Below are 20,653 nucleotides of genomic sequence, written 5' to 3'. Positions count from 1 at the left end.
AAAGTCTATGACAAACTGCAGGTAACCAACACGAAAATTGCGGGTACATGGGCCAAACCACCATGAAACTGACCTTAGGCCGTATGTATGTTGCAGCAGCTAAACGGACATTTTGGAGCAGTTGGGTGTTTTTTTCTAAAGCCCCTAAACTCTCCTCTATGCTACCCTATGTGTCCATGTACACGTAGTTGTTTAGCGGGGTTTACAAGCAGCTGAGTTTACTGGCATTTCTCTGAAAGCATAAAAACTGCGTTCAGGACAAGAGTTTACCAGTATTTAAAATGCACAATGCTCCAAAATGCACATAAATGCGTCTAAACGCTAAGTGTGTTTAGCACTTCAGCATTTATGCATTTCAACGCCCATAATAAATGTAAAATTCTGGCCAATTAAATAAATACCAAAGGCTGCTATACTCACCTAAACGGATTAAAAAAAATGCAGCTTAGGTGAGTTTTTAATGCTGATTTCTCCTGTCAGGAGGAACAACGTTCAATAAATCAGTGTACATGAGGCCTAATGCACTCCTAGCCTGAGAATGTTCATTTATAGTGTGACTGCAGAAAAATACAAAAGCTATTCTAAAAATTTGTATATTTAAATTATTACTAAACCCAGGACCCTGCATTCACTATATCTAGTCTCCCACAGTACACACAACATGGAAATGCAATTATTTTAGTAAATATAAACTGCTAAATACCTTTTATCATCAGCAGTTAGAGCAGTCTTGTGACTTCTATCAGTGTTCAGCAGAGCACTGGTTAAAGCTTGTAGGAGGAGTTTTCTTTCTGCTCTAGGAGGATGCAGAACCCCTGACCTCTGTCTGGACAGTGCTTATTGGCTCTGTACTGATCACATACACTCTCCCAAAAAAGAAAAAAAAACTCTCTAGCAATACACACTAAACTGAGCATGTGCAGAAGGGCTACGGGTTCAGTCCGTCTTATCAGGAGATAAGACGTGGACAGCTGAACAAGAAGAGGAGCAGATAAGACAGGATCAAAACAGCCTTTTTACATGCAGAAGATTAACACCTTAGGTTGCACAGTGAGTATAACAAGCATGCTTTACTGCAGGGGTGGCGAACACGCGGCTCTCGAGCCGCGTGCGGCTCCCGGCCAAAATGAATGCGGCTCTTTGCCTCTTATCATATTTTGTATACTGTGGCTCTTTGCCACAGCAACCTCCAGGGTAGTTGATGTGTTAACTCTGGCTAAGTTGCATTTGATGTGTGTGTTGAGGGTGGACACTTACCTTGAAATGAACACATTGTTGTTTTGTAAGGGGAAGAAAGTGTTATGGTGAATAATATGGTTTTAATTATGTGTTTTTGTGTGAGTGTTTGTCTGTTTTGGCAGGTCACTGCGTGGTGTGGCTCTCTGACTTTCACAGTTTAAAATTTTGGCTCTTTGTGTCTAACTTGTTCGCCACCCCTGCTTTACTGCATATACAGACTGATTTTACTGTTGCGGGTTTAGTAACACTTTAACAAAAAACACAAAAATATGAAAGAACATGTGTGTAAAATGTAAAGGTCACATCAAAAAGTTAAAAGCGAATAATGAAATATTAACTCAAAAAATGTGCTTAATGACAATACGTTATACTTTTCCTTAACATGTTTTCTTACAGGAGTAGCAAAGTATCCATATTGAATGGGCTGAGATCTTGATCCAGTAAACACGTCATAAGGACCTCGTTTCCCAACAACATGTTTCAAAATTTCATCAGTGGAATTTTTCAAGTTGTATGTCCCTGGTCCCAGCTCGGAGCCCTAGAATAGGAGCAAAACATTAGAAAACCAAGAATTATATTATCTCTCAGCCATGCAGTAATCACTTACCGTGATGACAGCTGAATTACATTTCCTGGCTTCACTATCCATAATGCCCTTGGAGCTGGCAGACCTAGTGGCCCTTTCTTCTATCACGGAGTAGGGGTTCCCTCCTTTTCCATAATTTCCAGGTCCAGGGAAACAGTCCTACACACAGAACAGCCACTTTGTTTATGGGGAAAGAAAATACACAGAAAATATACAGTAATGTATGGGCAGCACAGTGGCTAAATGGTTAGCACTTCCGCCTGGCAGTACTAGGGTCGTTGATTCGAATCCCAGCCACGGCACCACCTGCCTGGAGTTTGCATGTTCTCCCTGTGCCTGCGTGGGTTTCCTCTGGGTCTCCGGTTTCCTCCCACACTCCAAAGACATGCTGGTAGGTTAATTGGATCCTGTCTAAATTGGCCCTAATATGTGTATGTATGAATGTGAGTTAGGGACCTTAAATTGTACACCCTTTGAGGGTTAGGGACTGATGTGAATGTACAATATATATATATGTGTAAAGTGCTGCGTAAATTGACGACACTATATAAGTACCTGAAATAAATAAATAATAGAATACATCACAGGAAAAAAAAAAATTACAAAAAAAGTATTTACAGTATATGTACAGTGGGGCAAAAAAGTATTTAGTCAGCCACCAATTGTGCAAGTTCTCCCACTTAAAAAGATGAGAGAGGCCTGTAATTGGCATCATAGGAGGACCTCAACTATGAGAGACAAAATGAGAAAAAAAATCCAATCACATTGGCTGATTTGGAAAGAATTTATTTGCAAATTATGGTGGAAAATAAGTATTTGGTCAATATCAAAAGTTCATCTCAGTACTTTGTTATATATCCTTTGTTGGCAATGACAGAGGTCAAACATTTCCTGTAAGTCTTCACAAGGTTGGCACACACTGTTGCTGGTATGTTGGCCCATTCCTCCATGCAGATCTCCTCTAGAGCAGTGATGTTTTGGGGCTGTCGCTGGGCAACATGGACTTTCAACTCCCTCCAAAGGTTTTCTATGGGGTTGAGATCTGGAGACTGGCTAGGCCACTCCAGGACCTTGAAATGCTTCTTACGAAGCCACTCCTTCGTTGCCCGGGCGGTATGTTTGGGATCATTGTCATGTTGGAAGACCCAGCCACGTTTCATCTTCAATGCCCTTGCTGATGGAAGGAGGTTTGCGCTCAAAATCTCGCGATACATGGCCCCATTCATTCTGTCCTGTACATGGATCAGTCGTCCTGGTCCCTTTGCGGAGAAACAGCCCCAAAGCATGATGTTGCCACCCCCATGCTTCACAGTAGGTATGGTGTTCTTTGGATGAAATTCAGCATTCTCTCTCCTCCAAACACGACAAGTTGTGTTTCTACCAAACAGTTCTATTTTGGTTTCATCTGACCATATGACATTCTCCCAATCCTCTTCTGGATCATCCAAATGCTCTCTAGCAAACTTCAGACGGGCCCGGACATGTACTGGCTTAAGCAGGGGGACACATCTGGCACTGCAGCATCTGAGTCCCTGGCGGCGTAGTGTGTTACTGATGGTAGCCTTTGTTACGTTGGTCCCAGCTCTCTGCAGGTCATTCACTAGGTCCCCCCGTGTGGTCCTGGGATTTTTGCTCACCGTTCTTGTGATCATTTTGACCCCACGGGGCGAGATCTTGCATGGAGCCCCAGATCGAGGGAGATTATCAGTGGCCTTGTATGTCTTCCATTTTCTAATTATTGCTCCCACAGTTGATTTGTTCACACCAAGCTGCTTGCCTATTGCAGATTCAGTCTTCCCAGCCTGGTGCAGGTCTACAATTTTGTTTCTGGTGTCCTTCGACAGCTCTTTGGTCTTCACCATAGTGGAGTTTGGAGTGTGACTTTTTGAGGTTGTGGACAGGTGTCTTTTATACTGATAACAAGTTCAAACAGGTGCCATTGATACAGGTAATGAGTGCAGGACAGAAGAGTCTCTTAAAGAAGAAGGTACAGGTCTGTGAGAGCCAGAAATCTTGCTTGTTTGTAGGTGACCTAATACTTATTTTCCACCATAATTTGCAAATAAATTCTTTCCAAATCAGCCAATGTGATTGTCTGGATTTGTTTTCTCATTTTGTCTCTCACAGTTGAGGTCTACCTATGATGCCAATTACAGGCCTCTCTCATCTTTTTAAGTGGAAGAACTTGCACAATTGGTGGCTGACTAAATACCTTTTTGCCCCACTGTATGTATGCATTTTTGGGACTGTAGGTATATGTGACACGTCCACTTTAATGTGTTGTTTTCAAAGGATGTATTATAAGGCCCTGTTCACATCTCTGTTTCTGATTAGGCAGCAAACTGGAAAAAAAAATGCACATTTTGTCATCGTCCTACTAAACACACATTGTGCCTGTGTTTCAGATAAGGCTCCATGCACACTAGCGTTTTTTTATAAGTACAAAAAAAACTAGAGAAAGAAAGCTGGATGAAAAATGCTGATAATAGTGTTTTTGTGCCGGCTTGTAGAAGCGTTTAGGAGTGTTAGCATTTTTCTAGCATTTTTATAGTGCATGTAGAGAAAAAGCTAGAAAAAAAGCTGTTAGGAATATTTTAGTAGCGTTTAGCAGTGTTTTGGAGTGTTTAGGAGCGTTCAGCATTTGTCTGCTAGAAAAACGCTCCCAAAAACCCTACAAAAATATAGGTTTGCCTAAGGCTCTGTGCACATTGAGTTTTTTTTAAGCTGAAAAATCGATGGTAAAAGCATTTTTTAGTAGCGTTTTAGTAGTATTCAGAAGCATTTAGGAGCATTAATGTTTTATTAGTATATTTACAGTACATGTAGAGAAAAAAAAAAAGAAAAAAAGCTGTTTTAGTAGCATTTACCTTTTTTTTCTGCTGGAAAAACACTACAAAATTCTCAACAAAAACAATTTATTTTCTGCTCCTAGACACTGAAGCTCAAAGCATGCTAAAAGGCTATAGTGTGCATGGACACTTGGGAAAAAAAAATGCTGATAATAGTTTCCAGGAGCTTAAAAAAACGCTAGTGTTCATGAAGCCTAGATGTTAATAGCACCCCAAGCATGGGTAGCAGGCGTGCTATAACTACGTGTCTTTTCGTGCAACAAATGTGCTGCAAATGCACCACAAGAGCAATAAAAAATTGCACCATGCTCCACTCTAAATAAAAAAAAAATTAAAAAGTAGAGGAGCTTCTTTGGGGAGCTTGTCGCATGTAGGGCAACCCATTCAAGTGAATGGGATGCCCATGCATGACTCGCATTAATGCATGAAATGTGAATGTGGCCTTAGTTACCAAAGTGTAATGTATTTGTTGTCAATGTACTATATATGTGGTTCAATTATTTATGAAAAAAAACAAACAATCACTAAAATCACTCATATAAGTTAACATTGAAATATTTTAATATAAAATTTAAATGTAAAAGTCAATTTTAATATGTTTAAATGTGCAGCTTTCATTAAAGTAGTAACTGGTGATTGTGCCATGAAGGTACTTATTCCTTTTATATAATACCGGTTGTAGGGGGACAATTATCTGTCCCTGTCTCCCAGTTATTCTTCTGTGTCACATGTCCTCCCTAAGGAAACTACAAGGGGTCAGCCAAAGCACATCACACAGGCATGGTACATTTTTGTCACCATCAGGAAACCCGTCCTGAGAACTGCCATTCACCCATTGCTGGAGCACATGCAAGTTGACAGGAAGTGGCTGCTAAGAGGATGCAGGCGATCAATTATTTTAATATGCAACAAAGGATAAAAAGTGAAAAGATACAGTATGTTTTAGATAACCCCTTTCCTGTCCAGCCCTGGTATCCTTTTAAGTAAGTCTTTACATCTGGTGGTGGGATGGACTTCCTTATCACGTGATCACTGTGATTGGCTGTCACAGTGGTCACATGATTAGAAGCCTGCAATCATAGCGAGAGACTGAAAGCTGTCTATGACAGCCTTATAATTGTGCTGGGAGAGCACAGTCAGTATGCTCTTAGCACAGAAACCTCAGCCATCCATTGACATATACACTATGTGTGTCATGTGGGTGGTAAACCCAGGGCCGTGGATAAGGGGGGACCACCAGTCCTCTTGTACGGGGCCCAGGCAGCTGGGTGAATCGGATGTGGGCAGGGAGGGGGATCGGTATGCCAGGAGGGGCACTTACTGGAACTAATCCCCTGTATGGCTCTCTCTGCAGCAGCTGAAAGGTGGCTTCTTCTCCTCACCCTCCTGCTTGCTTTCAGCTGTTGCAGAGAAAGCCATACAGGGGATCGGTTCCAGTAACTGCCCCCCTCGCCACACCCATCACCCTGCATGTTCACTATACGTTTCACCCTGCCAGTTTCCCCTGTGTGCACCCACCCCCGCAGCGCTGCCTACTTCCCTCCTCTCCTTCCCACCAGCAGCTGCAAGCACACAATATGGTCCTTTCAGGATGGTGGTGGAAGGGTCCTCTAAATAAGTCACATTTACCAGACCTTCCTTTCCTGAATGAACACAATGAGTGATTGGTACTGATCACTCACTGTGTTCATTCATAAATAAAGCATATTTCTTGGGGTGGGGGGCCCTGTCAAGTTAGCTGTATAGGGCCCCGTGGTTTCTCACAGCAGCCCTAGGTAAACGTCACCCTCTATGCTTCAGTTCGTGTGTCAATAGGTTAAAAATGCCTATTTCTTGAAGATAATACTTTAGCAAACTAAATGTCATTCATCTAGGGTTTACATCTCAATAAAAGTCAAAAGTCTACCAGCGCTCAAATCTTCATGCTCCAGAGTGTATCACGGTATCTGTCACTTGATTAGGTGCAGCCCTCTGAAGATGGGGGAGTCTTAGCACTGACAAGAAAAAGCACAAAAGGGAACACTCTCTTTGTGCATTACTGTGGTATAAAAGATTTTATGGAGTCATATCTATCAGTTCCAGACATCAGGGGTCCTGTAGAATAACAACTCTGAGAAAGCTCTGGAGGAAACTCTGAGGAAGAGAGTGCGTCTCCCGAAACGCGTCAGCTGTTCCAGCCAGGTAGTTGATCTACAGGACCCCCGTTGTCTGGGACTGATAGATTTGGCTCCATGTCTGTTTTTATGGCCTTTTTGCGAGTATGCATGTTATTTTCCAATAAAATATTTTATACCACGGTAATGCACAAGGAGAGTGCGCCCTTTTGTGTTTTCTCTTAGGATTTACATCTATTTTCAACAACTGTAGCTAGAAGACACAAAATGCATGACTTGCATAGACCCCACCCTGCTGGATTCTGGTCACCTCTGCATCATAAATGTGAATGACTGTCAGACGCACTCCACTTAGCTCCTCTTACATATTTTTTTTTTTTTTTTTTTTTTTAGCAATCAATGAATTGATTGCATACAATAATGTCTCCGCCCACAAATCAACATTTCTTGACGCGTTTCACTATTCCTGGATTGCTCATAAGGATATCCTTGTGACCAAGCCAGGAGTGGTGAAACACATCAACAAAGGTTAGTTTGTGGGAGACATTGTTGCATGAAGTCAATTCATTGATTCCTAAAACAAAATACTGTAAGAGGAGCTAAGTGAAGTGCTGCTGATAGTCTTTCATATTTTTATTGGTGAGAGGAGACTGACTACATTTGGCCACCTCCCAGGTTGTCCATGTACGAGAGGCCAGTCTTGTGCAGGGCGATGGATTTGTGTGTGTTTCAACTCTGCATCATTTCACCTCCTTCATCTTACAGAACCACAATGCAAAGTTATAAAAGCCACTCCCGACTTTCACATGGTCCCATCACTTCCATCCAGTCAGTACTGCATCTACCTATCATCACAGTGGTTTAATTTCTTCGGAAAGAAGACAGAAGCATAAAAATTAGAGGTGTATGAACAACGTCACCCTATGATGTGCCCGCTCAATCTACTCTCCCATCGCTACGCAGAACAAAATGTGAAATAGAGGTGTTATATCATAAGGGATAGCATGAAATAAAGGTGCAGAAATAGCACCTTTATCAAAAATTAGTACCTTTATTAGAAATTAGTACCTTTATGGATTTATTTTAATATCAAGAGGTCAAAGGGGATTGGATAAAATCAAAAAGCTACTTTATATGTTTAAAGATTAAACCATATTCACAGCACTAATGCCTTACATATTACCCTACCTTGATATTCTCTTTAAAGCGGACTTCTCTAGTGCTGCACGCTCCTCGCACACTGGATGGCTTTTCTTCCATTACATCAGTAAATGACTTGATGTTGTACCGGCCAGGTCCCATGTTCTGCTTCTAAAAGGAAGACAGCACACATACTATTGACAACTTCGGCTAATACTTCCAAGGGGATATGCAGGCAATCATCAGACTTCATCTCACCAGCAAGTGGTTCCTCTCCCATGTCTCCCTGTAGAGAAAATGTGGCATCTCGGTCATCTTTTCTGTTTCCGCTGCTCTTTTCCATCCAGGAGCTGACGCTTTTCTCTCCAGGACAGAGGCACTGAAATCTCCTGGGGCAGGTTCATAGGTCCCAGGTCCCAGTCTTCTTCCCTGGATTAGGGCCACAATCAGTCCCAATGAAGATCAATCATATTCATATTATTTCTTAAAGTGGAACTAAAGTCTGCATCATGGTACATATACCATGCCATAACGTGCAAATACAGTAAGCACATCATGTTTGCACACTAACTTCTAAAAGCAAACCCCTCTAGCAATGTGTCTTATATGATTCCCTAGTCACTCAGTTGTCACTGTGGATATTTTTGCCTGGTTTTATTCTGAGTTGAGCATCTTCAGACACCTTGATTTGCCTGTTTTAGGTCCCATTAAAATTAATGGCATCTGAAATTCACGTAGTGCAATTTGTCATTGTTAGTAGAGCATTTTGAAATTATGGGCTAGAATTGTGGTAATTGGGCCCACAATTCAGAATGCCCAGATGTGAACATTAGTAAACATAGGTGCAGCGCTAAGAACTCAATGAATAGAATATGAAATAAACAGCTAAATAGTTCATATAAAATAAAATAATCCAATGAATTAAACAGTTCATAAAGTGACTTTTGTGCTCCTGTCTTAGTATGGACCGGTGACCCTGCTGTGATATGGTAGATAATGCGCACTCACCGGACGCGCATATAAATTGCGCCTGCATGTCAATAATCCAGTTGTCATCAGAAAGGGAACAGGAACTAGTAGTCTTCCCTCTAGAAGGTAGTTGGCTGTCAGACAGGATCCGTATGGGTTTAAAGGTGATCCACGTCCGCCAGAGTACCCCTTTAAAAGGATTAAACTGGTGTCTTTCCCTGGGTTGCAATTCCCTCTTGTAAACCCATAGGGATCCTGTCTGACGGCCAACTACCTCCTAGAGGGAAGACTACTAGTTCCTGTTCCCTTTCTGATGACAACTGGATTATTGACATAAAGGCGCAATTTATATGCGCGTCCGGTGAGTGCGCATTATCTACCATATCACAGCAGGTCACCGGTCCATACTAACAAAGGAGCACAAGAGTCACTTTATGAACTGTTTAATTTATTGGATTGTTTTATTTTATTTTATATGAACTATTTAGCTGTTTCATATTCTATTCCTTGAGTTCTTAGCGCTGCACCTATATTTACTACTTTATCCTGGTATTTGTTTGGTTTTACCATTGTGCATTAGCTGCTTTATTTTAGCGTGCTCACGAGTTCCTTTTATCTATATCCCAGATGTGAACTTTGCCTTAAAGTAAAAAAAACACTAACTTTAGAACATTAACAATGTATATGGGTATATGGATTGTAGATCTGTTTATAGCGTGTAGTGCTGTGTTCATGTGGTGATGCTTTTAATACAAGATTAACACATACAAAGTTTCGAGTCAATATAATTAAATAAAAGGAGATACTGTTTTTGTAAATATATTATGTTTGTGGATTCATGTTGAGGAGTTGTAGGATGAACAAGCACTGGAATAAGTTTAGATCTTGTTTTTATGTGTTTATGTGGTGTTGTCTATGATACAAGTTTACCAGACACAAAGCTTCAAGTTCATATAATTAAATAAAAGAAGATACTATTTGTGTAAATGTATTATATTAAGTGTAGTGTTTTGCTCTTCGTTATCTCTGTTTCAGGGTTGATTTTTAGCAATTCTAAGAAATAGTTTACTGAGGAATGTTTAATTTATTATGCTGCATGTGGTAAACTAAAAACACTGAGGGTATAAAACTTTATTAATACTAAGCTGTATTAAATCCAATACCAAAATGTAATATATTGCAGCTTACCAATCATTAGATGTGGTGCCTGTATTAGGTTTTCTTTTTTAGCCCCTCCCCCCTTTTTTTTACCTAGTGATGTGGCCAGTAACTCATCTCCTGTATTAGAGTGCCTCCACTCTAGATGAATGAGCACAGGGGGCACCTTTGGACAGCAGTATTGTTAGTCTGGGGAGGGGAGTGTAAGATGGACTAACAGATTTAGATACACTAAGCAAATTGAAGCCAAACTCCAGATAAGCAGTAAGGCTACGTTCACACTAGCCTTGTGTGCAGGCGGCAGAGTGGCGTTTGGGAAGCGTTTTTACCGCTTCCCAAACGCCTCTGCCAACTCTGCACATTACAGCACATGGTGCTGTTCTAACAGGAGCGTTTGCGTCGCGTCGCGTTGCGGCAAAACGGACGCCTCTGGTCGAGTCAGGAGGCTTTGAAGCCTCCTATTCTCGTCTATGGTGCCGCTCCGCAAACGCCCGGCCGGCGTTTGCGGTGCGGTTGCGACGCGTTTGCGGGGCGTTTGCGGAGCGGTAACACCACTCAAATGCATTATAGGCGTTTGTGGGGCGTTATTAACGCTCGGCAAACGCCTAGCAACCGCCGCTAAACCGCGCATGCGGCGTTTGCGGAGCGTTTGCCGAGCGTTAAAAACGCTCCGCAAACACCGGACCAACGCTTGCCAAACGCTATAGGGGCGTTTGGCAAGCGTTGGCAAAACAGCCTAGTGTGAACGAGCCCTAACAGCATTAGTTGTATTCCTTTATGTAAAGGTTTTACATAAATAAATAAAAGCTGATTATTGTAAGTACTCCTGTCAGTGTTAAATGGAAAATATACCACTTCTGTTTAAGTAGTGCAACTTTGATGTGACTTGAATGCCAGAAAGCGTAAAGTCGCATCAAAGTTGCACTACATGAACAGAACTGTTATACTTTCCTATTAGCAATAAAAAAAAAAGTTGCATCAAAGTCGCACCCATCCAAAGTCACATCAAAGTTAATACTTTCCTATTGGCAAAAAAAACCCCCACATAGCGCATTACACATAAAAAAAAGCAATACTTGCGTTTTTGATGTAGGTCCATTGAAGTCTAATACACCCAAAATGCAATCTGCTGCGGAAAAAATTCCCTAACCCTTTAAATAAAAAAAAACAAAAAAAAAAATGCACTGGCTCAAAATGCACAGATGTGAACTACATCCTTAGGAAATCATGTCAAATGGACTGTAGTGCCTTTCTGCAAACTGGAAAACGAACTGAAATCCACATAAGTGTGAACCTGGGGTAACATCAAAGTGGGAACTGCAGTGTTATTTAGAGAAAAAATGACACTGAGCGAGCCAACGCTTGACATTTGTTGAAAGAATGGACTGAGGGAAGGATTTAGGGAACCAATCATGGTGGGTTATGCAGGAACGTGAATATTTATTATTACTCACTTGCTCTGATGAGGCTCTCCTGCAGTATGATACCTGGGTGTAGCTGCCAGGCTTCTTATACATTGGGTGAACTGCTGACATGTCAAACCTGGGGGGGGAAAAAAACGGAAAAATAAGCATCATTGGTGGAGAAAGTTTAGGTGAATCTTGACTAGCCTATCCTGAGGGCAACAAGCAGAAGGTAAAACAAAAACCATAGTTCTAAAAAGTTATGGTAAAGCAGTTCAAATTTTGCATAAGGTAGGGAAGGGTACACATCTCTGTCCGAGGTCTCCCTGATGGGCAGATTTTTAGGCCCCTTTCAGAAAGATGTTCCCTTGGGTCTGTTTGTCAGTTTTTCTGGTGGACCTGATCAGAAGGTCCATTCACCCTTCTGGAGAGGCAGGTGTAAACGGACTTGTGTGTTTATAACCGCATAGCTCCGGATCCAATCAAGCCCACTAAAAAAAAAAAATAGGAGAGGACTCCGCCCTATTCCATTTAGGTGGAGTGGATCGAAGGTAGATGGGTGTAAACGGACAATGGAGTCCACTTACTCAAGGTCGCCCATAGAGCAGAGCGGGCTCTGTCCATAACTGCTGTGCAGAAACTCTGTCTCATGTGAAAGGGGTCTTATTCTCTTTCTTTGGGGGTCACCATGAAGGGAAGTGAGAAATCCCAACTCACTGTGCTAAAAGCCCTCTTAGATTGTAAGCTCCATGGAGCAGGGCCCTTCTAACCCTCTTATATTGAACTGTATCATTTCTGTATTGTTTCCATATATATTGTAAAAACTGAGCAAACTGTTGGCACTATAGAAATCTTGTATAATAATAAGCCCAGTGCGCCCCAATAGACTACTATGACAACTTATTCAGACCGGCTGCAAAGTAGAGACGTAGAGTGTGGCTGCTGATCCACTCCAGGTATATAGCCTGCATGCCTGGATCAATGACTCCTGCACATGCATGGAAGTGACATCATCCCGCACCAGCCAAACAAGATGGACACAAAGTGACACCTAGAAGAAGCCAGGGAGAAGATGTAGGTGCTAGTAGGAGACCTGGCAGGTGTCAGACCTTTGGAGAAGAGGTAAGCTTTAATCTCGGTTCACACTACTACGACCTGAAAGTCACGTGACTTACAGTACAACTTTGTCAGGCAACTTGAGTACTACTTTGATGCGACTTTGAAAGGACTTTGAAGTGACCTTCAAGGGATGCCTGGGTAATCTTCCTGTAATGTCGGATCCAAATCACATTAATATACTGTAGATGAGGATCTGACTTGGAGGCAACTTCCATTAAAGTCTATGGGACAAGTCAGATAGAAGTCGCCTTGAAGTAGTACAGGAACCTTTTCTAAAGTCTGAGCGACTGCTAATTAGGACAGCTCTCATTGACTAACATGAGATTTCACATGTCATGCAACTTGGGGGTCTCACAAGTCAGATCCCAAGTTGCGGCAGTGTGAACCGAGCCTTACTGCGTTCAGTTCCACTTGAAAGGGTTGGTTCACCTATTACACAAATTCCCTCTGCTGCCCGTGAACACTATTCCATAATGCGAAAAAAAAAAAATCAGATTTAAAACAATATGCATTTATGCTCCTTCCATAACTATGGGCCATTGAAATGAAGCAGACACCAAATGCTTCTGATAGTTTTCTCTAGGATGGCCAGCCATTAGGATGAGCGCCCCCTAGCAGTACAAAGAGTGAACACCATATTTCAGTCCTCATGCACACTGGACATTTTTTCAGTGGCTGTTAGCTTTTGATGTTTTTTTTTTAAGCCAGTAAACCCCCCAGCATGTTATTCTATGTCTCCATGCACACATAGACTGTAATCAACGTTTTTTGGCAGGGACATTTTTTTGGCTGGAAAAAAACCCAGGACTAGTTTTTTAGCTGTAAAAACGCTCTAATGCTGAAAAATGCGGCAAACCGGAAGTTTTTTTTGACCAACAAAAAAAAAGCTAAAAAACCCCACAACAAACGCGGAAAAATGTTTTTAAAGGTAACTTTACACAGCTAACGTTTCCAGTGTTATCAAAACGCCTAGGGTGCATGGAGCCTTAGAGCCCCACACAAGTCGCAGGAAACTCATCACAATGCACATGTGCAGGGCTCAGAAGAAGGACAGCACTCCTTCCTGTACTGCTAGGGAGTACTCACCCTAAGGCTAGGTTCACATATGTGAGGGTGGTGCCGCTGTGGATCCGCACAAAAATCCATACAGCTGCACCTCCTGCACAGAGAAATGCGGACCCGTGGGCGGGTGCCATTAGTTCTAATGGCACGCCTCCTGCACTGGAAATCGCAACCGCACTTGGAACCAAGGTTCCCGTGCGGGCTTTGGTTTCCAAAGAAGTGCAGGGATTTCTTCCTTGCGTGTCCCGGGGCGTGGGAGTCCATTCAAATGAATGGGCTCTCATGCCCGCGCATAACGCGGACCGCAGAAACATGAGTATATGAACCAGGGGTAATGGCTGGTCCATCCTAGAGAAGAGGTCAAGACGGAGATGTGAAAAATATTACAAGTGTTTGGTTCAGGCTTCACTCTGTGTACAAACGGCCTACAGGTATGGGAAGTACTTACTGTATGTACGTTGTTTTAAAACTTGGATTAGTTTAGAATTATGGAATGTTTTCTGTGGACTGCATAGAGTATTTTTCATAAAGGTGAACAGACCCTTTAAAGTGGAACTTATCCCTCCTCTCCATTACAGCCAAGGAAGTGGCCATCTTGGCCTCCTTTTGATCTGCAGTTGCCATGGTGCTGCACATGTGATGAGCTATGACACCAGCCATTTGATGGCTTGACGGTTCTGTTAAGTAGGGATGAGCTCAGGTGTGTTCTGACATGAGTCCGAACCTACCCGACCTATCCTTCTGGGAATCTGTCAAAGCAAACAACCAATCATAGGCGGCGGGACGTTTATGTGTGTGGGTGCAGGCCATGGAATGCCTCCATTGCCTATGATTGGCTGTCTGATTTGACAGCTTCCCAATAGGATAGCTCAGATGGGTTCATACTCGAGTCTGAACATGCCCGAGCTAATCCCGGCTGTTGAGAGCGAACACAAGCACCTTAGTAACTGTATTCAGTTATCATGCCTTCAATGTACCGGACTTGGGAGTCAGTTTAGTCAATGGGTTTAGTTACACCAACCATGATTCACACTACTGCGACCTGAAAGGCGACTCAAGTACTACTTTGAATCAACTCTGAAGCAACTTTCAGGGGATGCCTGGGTAATCTTCCTGTCATGTCAGATCCAAATCACATCAATATAGATGAGGATCCAACTTGGAGGCAATTTCCATTAAAGTCTATGGGCACAAGTCTGATAGATGTCGCCTTGAAGTAGTACAGGAACCTATTCTAATGCCGGAGCGACTTCAGTAGTGCTAATTAAGACAACTCTCATTGGCTAACATGGGATATCACATGTCATGCCACTTGGGGTGTCACAAGTCGGATCCCAAGTCACTGCAGTGTGAACCAAGCCTTAAGCAGTTATAATGACAGTTTGTTTAGTTCCTTTTGGGATAAAGGTTTTTCATAAAAAATAAAAGCTGATCATTGTAAGCACCCCAGTCAGTGGTAAATGATTTGTCCCATCCCTTGAACGCAATGGTTCTTAACTTATTTTTGGGCCATGGACCTCTTGAAGAATCAGATGAAAGCTATGGACCCCCATGATGATACAAATGGTAAACATAGGCCAACAAGGAGTCAAGAGGTGGTGAGCAGGTCGGCGCTATAAGCAGCAGAAGGGAGCATTTTTGTTCATTTCTTTCAATTGGAAACCATTTATTGGGACAAGGGGGAGCAGTATACAATTTAAAAAGTTATTTTTAAACTGACTCTCATGACCCCCCCCCCCAGAACCCCATAACCCAGACCCCTAAGAGGTCTATGGGCCCCAGGTTAAGAACCCCTGATTGAACTGCTACTTTATTTGGACAGTTTGGTCTGGAAAAAGAAGTTGTTAAAATAACAGACTTACTGGCTGGATCACCAGGTGATAATAATAGAAAAAAAAAAAGTCTAAAAATAGAAAAAACTCATGCAGCCATCACATCTAAGGCTGCAATCACCCCTGAGAAATCTGTAGCTTGAAGCTCGACGCTCCCAAAACGCTGAAACTGAAAAAAAAAATCAATTGTTCTCTATGGTGCCTACTTGCGCACTCAGGTGTGAACAGGCACCATAGAGAACAATTGATTTTTTTAAGTTTGAGAGTTTTGGGAGCTTCAAGCTAGAAATTGCTCAAATACAGCCTCAGGTTTGGCATATTGCATAATAATTCTTAGTGGCACCCCACCCATATCAACATTTTAAAAAAAATGCATGTTAACTCATATCAACTCAAGTTGCATTTTTAAAAAATGTCTTCTAAATTCAGAGGCAAACTGAAGACAAGGAAAACACACAGACAACCATTCAGGCAAGCTGTTAATACAATAGAAACCAGGTATTTATACACAGTACTGATGAGTGAACATCAGATATTCCTGGCAGACAAAATGTGAGAATGGGCTGTATATCACTTGCCCATATTTGTGGGTATTTGTGCGCATGTGTACATAGGCGTAAAAGGTCTTCTAGCTTTTTAAATCAAGGGAAGGAGGAATATGGTAATTGGGTAATGTTTCATACTCTGATTGGTCTAGGGGTGTCAGTGGTGTACCCCAAGGTTCAGTGTTGGGACCCTTACTTTTTAATATATTTTTAAACAATATAGAGTCTGAGATTATAAATCCCATTTCAGTCTTTGCAGATGACACCAAGCTGTGCAGTGGAATAACGTCTTTACAGGATGTCTCTAATTTACAAGCCGACCTCAATACACTGTTTAATTGGGCAACTATGTGGCAAATGAGGTTTAATGTTGATAAATGTAAGGTTCTGCACTTGGGGGCTAAGAATATGCATGCATCATACATACTGAGGGGGTACAACTGGGGGGAAGGATCTGGGGTTTTTGGTAGATCACAAGTAGAGATGAGCGAATTTTTCAAAAATTCGATTCGGCGAATTCCAGGAAGAAATTCGATTCGATGCGAATTAATTCGCTACGAAGTTAACTTATAAAAAGGGTTTCTAGGCTTCAGAGAGCCTTTAAATTAGTGCAGAACACTGTACCTTTAATTTAAATGCCCTTGGAGATGAGGAAGGAGAAGGAGAAGAAGAAGGAGAAGGATGAGAAGAAGGAGAAGGAGAAGGATGAGAAGAAGGAGAAGGATGAGAAGAAGGAGAAGGAGAAGGATGAGAAGAAGGAGAAGGATGAGAAGAAGGAGAAGGAGAAGGAGAAGGATGAGAAGAAGGAGAAGGAGAAGGATGAGAAGGAGAAGGATGAGAAGAAGGAGAAGGATGAGAAGAAGGAGAAGGATGAGAAGAAGGAGAAGGATGAGAAGAAGGAGAAGGATGAGAGGAAGGAGAAGGATGAAGGATGAGAAGAAGGAGAAGGATGAGAAGAAGGAGAAGGATGAGAAGAAGGATGAGAAGAAGGAGAAGGATGAGAAGAAGGATGAGAAGAAGGAGAAGGATGAGAAGAAGGATGAGAAGAAGGAGAAGGATGAGAAGAAGGATGAGAAGAAGGAGAAGGATGAGAAGAAGGAGACGGATGAGAAGAAGGATGAGAAGAAGGATGAGAAGAAGGAGAAGGATGAGAAGAAGGACAGTTCTGTGACAGTTTCTGTCTATTTCTGACAGTTCTGGGACATTCACTCCATACAGCGGTTGAAACATTGTATCTATTTGTTTCCATAAATGACATTCTGCAGATACACTTAGAGGAGCTCTGCAGATACACTTTTTGCCGGCTTGGAATTATTCTTATTTTCATCCTACTTCTTCTTCTTCTTCTTCTTCTTCTTCTTCATCCTCATCCTCTTCTTCTGAGGATGAGGATGAAGAAGAAGAAGAAGAAGTAGGATGAAAATAAGATTAATTCCAAGCCGGCAAAAAGTGTATGTGCAGAGCTCCTCTAAGTGTATCTGCAGAGCTCCTCTAAGTGTATCTGCAGAATAGAGGAACTCTGCACATACACTTTTTGCCGGCTTGGAATTATTCTTATTTTCATCCTACTTCTTCTTCTTCTTCTTCTTCATCCTCATCCTCTTCTTCTTCTTCTGAGGATGAAGAAGTAGGATGAAAATAAGAATTCCAAACCGGCAAAAAGTGTATGTGCAGAGTTCCTCTATTTCTGACAGTTCTCTGACAGCTTCTTCACATGTACAGCGGTTGAAACATCTGTATCCTAAATGGAAACTAATAGATACAATGTTTCAACCGCTGTACATGTGTTCCTTCTGTCAGAGAACTGTCAGAAATAGCGGAGCTCTCTGCAGGGACACTTTTGCCGGCTGATCGGGAAAAATCCGATTCGCGCACCCAAAGTAGGCAAATATTCGGATTCGCCGCGAATCAAATTTTTCCTGAAATTCGTATCGAATTCCGGTTCGCCTGGTTCGATTCGCTCATCTCTAATCACAAGCTTAATAATGGCATGCAATGCCAAGCTGCGGTTTCCAAAGCAAACAAAATCATCTCTTGTATTAAGGGCCGGTTCACACCAGATGCCGTCCAGTGTGTTTTTTTTCTGCATCAAAAATGCATGGATAGTAGGTTATATTGTTTCCAATGGCATAGTTCACACCAGTGTGGTCAGTTCCAGAAGAAATGTAGAACATGCTGCATTTTGTTATGCCTGAACTGTACTGGAACAAAATAAAAGGCTTCACAAACACACCAGAATATACATGTCCTTATTTAAAGGTGAAGAATAAAAGGGAGAAATGCACTGGAACACATGAAAAATGCACCAGAATGCATCACAAATGCACATGCAGAAACGCATCCAGACTGCTTTTCCATGGTGTGAACTGGCCCTCAAAGAGGTATAGACTCCAGAGTGATCATATTACCCCGGTACAAATCATTAGTAAGACCTCATCTGGAATATGCAGTTCAGTTTTGGGCACCAATTCACAAAAAGAACATTGGGGAACTGGAGAAAGTACAGAGAAGTGCAACCAAACTGATAAGAGGCATGGAGGAGATCAGCTATGAGGAAAGATTAGAGGAACTGAATTTATTCTCTCTTGAGAAGAGGGGATTAAGGGGGGATATGATCAACATGTATAATACATCAGTGGTTCATATAGTGAACTCGGTGTAGAATTATTCACTCTGAGGTCATCACAGAGGACAAGGGGGCACTCTTTACATCTGGAGGAAAAGAAATGTAATCTCTAAACACGGAAAGGTTTCTTCACAGTAAGAGCTGCGAAAATGTGGGCGGCGCTGACTGGCGGCACTGATGGGGGTCACTGCAGGGCACTAATGATCAGTGCCGATCTGCTCTGTGACGGCTGCTGGTTTTCGGCAGTACTTTCCTCCCGCTGTGACAGCATGAGGAAAGTGCCGTTGATAACTGGCAACTTATTTTCTCCGTGATCTGCTGTGTCATTGTACACAGCTGATGACGTGGTAAACGCCGCTGTGATTGGCCATTTACTTAATCACGTGATCAGCTGTGTCCATAGGACACAGCAATCATGAAGATCACCGGGTGCGCACTGCTGGGGGTGCGTTGTGGGAGGAGATCATATGATGCCCTCCCAGAACTGGACAACCGCGCTGTAGCCGTCATTCAGCTATAGCGCGGTTAGCAAGGAGTTAAAGTCCTGGATACACAGAATATATCTGGATACTAACATTTATAGGTAAAGCTGATCCAGGGAATATCAGATTGCCTCTCGGGGGATCAGGAAGGGATATTTTTCCCCTTCCCACATTGGATCATGCTTTGCTGGGATATTTGCCTTCCTCTGGATCACTGTGGGTATAGGATTGAGTATATGGAGGTTTTCTATTTATGTGTATTTTTTCCTCTCTGTTGGTTGAACTGGATGGACTTGTATCTTTTTCTGCCAAAATAACTATGTGTGCACGTACACCCCCCCAAAAAAAAAATACTGACCGGCAGATTTTTGTATTTTTTTGCTCACTGATCTATACAAAGCGTCCGTTTATGTGCCTGTGTGTACAGGGCCATTAAAAAGAATGGGCTGCATTTAGGTCAGTGAACAAAATTGCCGAATCCCTAACAATGTGGAGTTTGTCGGCGTCCGGTGTGAGGCCTCCTAGTGTGCGGTCTGTACGGCGATGGTGTAACTGGCTCATTCATTTCCGATGTTCTCCGAGCTCCGTCTTGTATACCAGGACATGGAGAACACACACGGGTACAGCAGGCAGGAAAGCAGGGCCGTCCTGAGCCTGTGTGATCATGGAGAGGCCGATGTGCCAGCAATGATCAGACCGGGGGAGGGCACAGGCAGCCCATCTCCATGTTACCTGGCACTCTGACAGCCGAAAGGCGCCCCGGTGAACTTCTTTTCCGCCATGCCGAGTCTTGTCTCCATGGTAACTGGACGCCTGTCAACAGCTCCAGGTTGTCGGTCACATGACTGCAGGTAGCGACCAGACTGGGCGGAGCGAAGTGACGTAACGTGTCACTCCTGGATACTGGGAATTCTGAGGGGGGGTATAGAGGCTGCATTGGCTGGAAATACCAATTACCTGACTGCCATGGTGATGACACGGCTTCTGTACCTCCTGCACTGCCCTGGAACATGTATGCAGAAAACGTCTGACTTTCTATTCTGCATGCTCGTTCCCGGGCAATGACTGGAAAACCAGGAGATCAGCAGCCGGAGGACCTTTCTCGGTACAGGATTGCTGGAGTCTCCACACTACTGTCCTTCCAATGCCTTTACATGGCCATTGGGGCACTATAAGGCACGATTCTTCCTACTGGATTCAATGATGGCGCATTATTCCTTCCAATGACACCAACGATGGGGCGCTATTCCTTCCACTGACACCAGCGATGGGGCGCTATTCCTTCCACTGACACCAGCGATGGGGCGCTATTCCTCCCACTGACACCAACGATGGGGTGCTATATCTCCCACAGACACCATCGATGGGGCGCTATTCCACTGACACCATTGATGGGGCGCTATACCTCCCACTGACACCATTGATGGGGCGCTATTCCTCCCACTGACACCGATGGGGCTCTACTTCTCCCACTCACACCAATGATGGGGCGCTATACCTCCCACTCACACCAATGATGGGGCGCTGTT

The 20,653-nt window shown here is 42.9% G+C and overlaps 1 protein-coding gene across 1 annotated transcript in view; it reads right to left on the bottom strand.

Moving 5' to 3' along the window:
- The window catches only part of CIMAP2 (ciliary microtubule associated protein 2), a 35,703-nt gene extending 15,733 nt beyond the window's left edge, over window positions 1-19,970 (bottom strand). The window contains exons 1-6 of the mRNA XM_089666615.1: window positions 19,857-19,970; window positions 11,510-11,597; window positions 8,187-8,357; window positions 7,977-8,099; window positions 1,847-1,984; window positions 1,634-1,777 (exon numbers count right to left, since the gene is read on the bottom strand). Coding sequence (XP_089522741.1) covers window positions 1,634-1,777; window positions 1,847-1,984; window positions 7,977-8,099; window positions 8,187-8,357; window positions 11,510-11,597; window positions 19,857-19,924 — 732 coding nt within the window. The 5' untranslated portion in view covers window positions 19,925-19,970. The remainder of the gene's footprint in view (window positions 1-1,633; window positions 1,778-1,846; window positions 1,985-7,976; window positions 8,100-8,186; window positions 8,358-11,509; window positions 11,598-19,856) is intronic.
- Between the last annotated feature and the right edge of the window lie 683 nt (window positions 19,971-20,653).

The sequence above is a fragment of the Staurois parvus genome, unplaced genomic scaffold, assembly GCF_062004578.1.
Source record: "Staurois parvus isolate SC_StPar_1 unplaced genomic scaffold, SC_StPar_1.0 ptg002753l, whole genome shotgun sequence".
Classification (NCBI taxonomy): Eukaryota; Metazoa; Chordata; class Amphibia; order Anura; family Ranidae; genus Staurois; species Staurois parvus.
The sequence above is the reverse complement of the archived record's forward strand: the minus strand, read 5'-3'. Positions and strand labels throughout refer to the sequence as shown.